The 4,697-nt window shown below is 31.7% G+C and overlaps 1 protein-coding gene across 2 annotated transcripts in view; it reads right to left on the reverse strand.

The window, feature by feature from the left end:
- The window catches only part of LOC107638943 (ent-kaurenoic acid oxidase 1), a 6,684-nt gene continuing 3,115 nt past the window's right edge, over positions 1,129 to 4,697 (reverse strand). Inside the window, exons 2-8 of one of the 2 annotated variants that reach the window (XM_021120747.1) lie at positions 3,509 to 3,986; positions 2,627 to 2,890; positions 2,452 to 2,541; positions 2,298 to 2,376; positions 2,042 to 2,210; positions 1,823 to 1,941; positions 1,129 to 1,711 (exon numbers count right to left, since the gene is read on the reverse strand). In XM_021120747.1, coding sequence (XP_020976406.1) covers positions 1,857 to 1,941; positions 2,042 to 2,210; positions 2,298 to 2,376; positions 2,452 to 2,541; positions 2,627 to 2,890; positions 3,509 to 3,986 — 1,165 coding nt within the window. In that variant the 3' untranslated portion in view covers positions 1,129 to 1,711; positions 1,823 to 1,856. The remainder of the gene's footprint in view (positions 1,712 to 1,822; positions 1,942 to 2,041; positions 2,211 to 2,297; positions 2,377 to 2,451; positions 2,542 to 2,626; positions 2,891 to 3,508; positions 3,987 to 4,697) is intronic. The other variant, XM_016342341.2, reaches the window with a different exon arrangement.

Here is a 4,697-nt window from a genome sequence, read left to right on the forward strand (position 1 = left end):
TAGATAGAAACATCTCTTAAATCTTTCATGTAATTTCTTCAGAGCTGTTGTTCCCGTCATTGTTGCATAATGGTTGATCATTGTATGTAACATTTGTAGAAAGCAGATTTTAGGTGTATGGGAATCTGTTGATATTTTTTCAAATAACATAAACAGCTTTTTTAGTTCATTATTTGACATATGTTTAACCCGTGTTAAGTGGAAAAGCAAGACTGAAATATAATCTCCATGTTGTTGGAAGTGTTGACTGCTTTGTGATTTCTGTTGGAACCAGCTGTCTTTTACTTTCCAATTAAAGGAAAACAAACAAGATATTTTTATGAATTTATTATTACCATATTCCTTAAATTGGTAGAAGACAACTCCCTCTTATTAGGAGTGTGTGGTTTATGTTGGGAGGTTCAGTCCCCACATTCCCCTACCAATCCCACGTAGATTCTAATTGCTGTCGAACTTTATTTAATAGTCACAAATTTGAAGGTCATATCATCCTTGGTTTCTTTTTTGGGTGTCTTTATGAAATCCCCTTGACTATAAAGTTTGTAATATAAAATAAAATAATTGAATCATTTTAATTGAAATATAAAATTGTTAAATAGTATTTTTATTGATATTGTTTAAAAAAGGGTGCTAATAGCATTCTACCCTGTTTATAATTTTATATTCTCCTCCTAAGTGATTACTAATGATAAGCACACTGGCCATAGTTTAGACTTTAGACACTGTAAGTTTGTAAGTCACCTCCTAACTGTATCTGTGCCTATTCACAATTTCTATAACTTTAGTACGGTAAATACATGTATGCTTAACTATACATCAAATAAACTGAAATTATAATTCACATGCAAATATTTTCTTGTTTCCTCACTTTAGTTACTAAGGACATTTATTTTAGTGGACTTCTTTGCCCCCTTTTCCGCATTCATACATATGAACTGAATTGGGTAATGCTCTTAATATTATCTGAGAGGATTGAACCTTTTGTGGAAGGGGTAGTTTAATTGTCACTTTTTTTACTTCCCGGAAAAACCATGAAATGAGTAATCATTCTTGAGAAACAAGGACATCAATACTAAGTTGGGAAAATAATGATGTCAAGATTTTAGATGACTTGTCTGAGAATTATTATTGAACTTAACTTATTCTCTATTGATTTTAACTTAAAAAGATTAAGTCACCACCAACCCATTACCCATTACATTAAAAATGTTGGGCTATAGTTTACAACTTTAGATTAATGAATTTCATGCACCAAGAAGAAATATGCAAATGAGAACCATAGAAAGAAACTATACTCAATTCCTTTCTATGAGTAGCAGCTAGTGAAACTAAAATTACATGTGTCCATTTTTTCAGAACATTTGCAGTCACCTAGATGGACCACATACATTACTAAGTAGTGCATAAATGATGATAGATGGAACTTTCATAAATTTTCTTATTTCTTACATTTGTGTAGATTGTGAAATTCCCCTCCCTCCTTCTTCTATGATATCTTAGCTCAAAGTAGGTTTGGACTTGTGGATTTATCTGAGGGCAAACATGAAGATGAATTTTCACACTACAAATAGCCATGGTCATGTCACATGCATTCTATGTTCTTCCATTTTAGGTTGATGTTGAACGTTTCTTTAACCTTCCCAAGCAATTGTCCATTGGCCTTGTATGAGGTAGGTATCTCACAGGGCATTTAGGATTAAGCTGTTCAAATCTGTTGCATATATGAAAAACAGAAAAGTAGTTATTAGAAATACTTTGCTCTCACTATGCTAATATATAATCAAATTCAGTACATACAAATTAAATTCTAAGAATTACTGACTGGTAATTAAGAAGGAAATGGTGAAGAAAAACTGCTATTTCCATCTTAGCAAGATCATTCCCAGGACAGAGTCTACTTCCTCCTCCAAAGGGAAGGAATTCTCCAGCCTTATGTTCATTCTATTTAAAAAAAAAAAAAATTATCGAAGTTAAATAATATGACATGGAACAAACTCAATTCAGACAAGAATTGAAGAACATAGAGTTTTATGTAACTTACATTATCCCATCTGTGGGGATTAAATTCCTTTGGATTAGGATATATCTCAGGATCAAGATGAACTGATCTGAACCACACAAGAGCTTTCCAACCTTTTGGAATGGTGTAACCTGTGTGTTCATCCAAATTCCATATAGAGTTATTAGTACTCTTTCTTCTTCTTCTTTTCCTTTTTATGTTTTGACAGCAAATTGTTGTGATATTAGTAGAAGAAACTAGTATTAAGTATTAACAACTAACAAGAACATGGACTAACCATTCATAACGACATCGGATTTCGCCTCCCTAAAAACCACCAGTGAGAATGTAATCACACGCATTGTTTCATCAATCACCTAGAACGAAATTAACATTAACATATTTTCATTTGAAATTAAGACGACGAAATCAACGGTCAACAAATAATCTACCTTGTAGAGAAAATCCATCTGTCTAATTTCCTTCAGTGTCAACCCTTTCTGTGTAGAAGGTCTTCTCCTTATGATTTCCTCTTGCTCTTCCTATTCGAGGATCAGCGCATTAAAATTAAACTCGAATTCGAAATGAACCATATGGATATGAAAAATTCATTAAGCAAGCAGAAACCTTAGCCTTTTGGAAATATTCAGGGTGCTTTTGGAGGAAATAGGTTGCCCACATAGTAATATGTCCTGAAGATTCATGGCCAGCATTCAAGTACATCAGCATGACATCAATGATTTCTTCATCACTCAACTTTCTTCCATTGTCATCTTCAGCATCTAGCAGAGAATCCATCATATCCTTGGCTTTCATAGGCGAATATTCCTTCCTTAATTTCCTTCTCTCATCCACAATAGATTGAAATACAGACAATAGATTTTTTCTAGCCTGAAAAAAAAGAAACACCCTTAAATGACGATAAAATGTCGCGTTTTGAATGAGTTTAACTGTGATACATTGACAATATATATAAAACTTTTTACATTGTCGTGAAATTAGATTATCTTATTTGTATAACTATTCAAGTAGTGAGAGTTAAAATCTATGATAATAGCTAGTGTGACAGTGTTCATTTTTTTGTTTCTTCATACTTCCAGTATTCTAATTAAATCCGTTTTTGATAGTTCTACATTCTGTTACAATCTGAATCTTACATAAACAAACTTTAACTTGGTTTGAAGAATGTGCACAATGATAATAAATAAGTATAACTACCCTCTATTATGCTTGATTAGAAACCAAAAAGGTTTAAAAAAAGAAAAAGATTATCTTCTTTATCTTCCATAGACTGAGCAAAAGTATTTTCATTTTCCAATGAATTATTTAAATTATCTTGACTATCTTTCTAATCAGCTTCATTAACATACACTATCTTTAACAAATAAAGTTGTTAACATGAGAAGTTGGTAACTAAATATTTTCAAATAGCTTTAACCATTAACCTTTTTGAAACTGTTGTGGCAGTGCTTTATTTCATTCAAATTAGAAGAACATAATAACAATTACCTTGAATGCTTTATGGTATGCAAATCCAGGAATATTAATCTTCATGGCTCTAATTCCATAGTTAAGAGCAGTGTATTCCCTTTCCAATGCTTCCATAATAGGTTCACTTTCATTGCTTAGGAAAATATGCATTATGATCTTAAATGTAAGCTTCCTTATCTCAGTTAAGAACTCAATTTGTCCCATTTTGGTCCATTTCTCCAAAGAACTTATCACATTTTTTTCAATGTATGTCAAGTAAAGCGACAGCGCCTCCATGCCATTGATGGACGAAGATGTCAGACGCCGGAGGCGCTTGTGTTCTTCGTACGCCATGGAAATGAATGACTTCTTGCCAACAAGCTCAATGGTTGATCTAGGCCAACCTGGTTTGAATTTTTCATCATCTGTTAACACCCTTTTGCATGTTTCTGGTGTTGTCACAATCACACTTGGGTTCCCAAACATCAAAGCCTTGTACATTCCAGTTTTTCCAAATCTGTGCATATTTTATTTTTAATTGGAAAATAAAAATGTTAGTTATTGAATATACATGGAGTATTAAAGTTCAAACACAAATAGTCCTATATTAGTGTCACATGGTAGCAGACCAAGATAATGCAATAATATAATTTTGGTACAATTTTACATAACTAACTTGTTTTTTTATATTAAGCCTTATCAATTACATTTCATAGTTAGTGTTCTTAGGTTAACTTATCAAAATTATTTTGATAACCCTACTACCAGTTGTACCAAGGACAAGAGGTTTCTACTTTTGGGGTGTGATGCAGAAAAAGAACAAACAGAACAAAGAAAATCATTATTATCCAAAAAAGATAAAACATAACACTATGTGATCCAGCAACAGCTGCATAAAAACAAAGAAAAGGGGGATCTTTCAAGATATGAAAATTTTTAAAGGGATTTTATGTATTTATATATTCAGATTTGATTGAATTTCAAGTAAAAATCTTTATCCCAACGTTATCTCTATAAAATATGAAGCCAGGATTTTTTTCAAAGACATCAAGTGTAAACCAATTAAGTTAAATTTATTTTAATTCTAACAGATTTTTGTTTAACATCATTTCCAATCAAAAGTCAATATCAACATAAAGTTTTCATCACTTATACTAGTAAGAAGGTGAATCATTTGAATTTTGTATCATCATATGATAAATAAGATTAATTCTACAGTATCTTTCAT

The sequence above is a fragment of the Arachis ipaensis genome, chromosome B04, assembly GCF_000816755.2.
Source record: "Arachis ipaensis cultivar K30076 chromosome B04, Araip1.1, whole genome shotgun sequence".
NCBI classification, from domain to species: domain Eukaryota; kingdom Viridiplantae; phylum Streptophyta; class Magnoliopsida; order Fabales; family Fabaceae; genus Arachis; species Arachis ipaensis.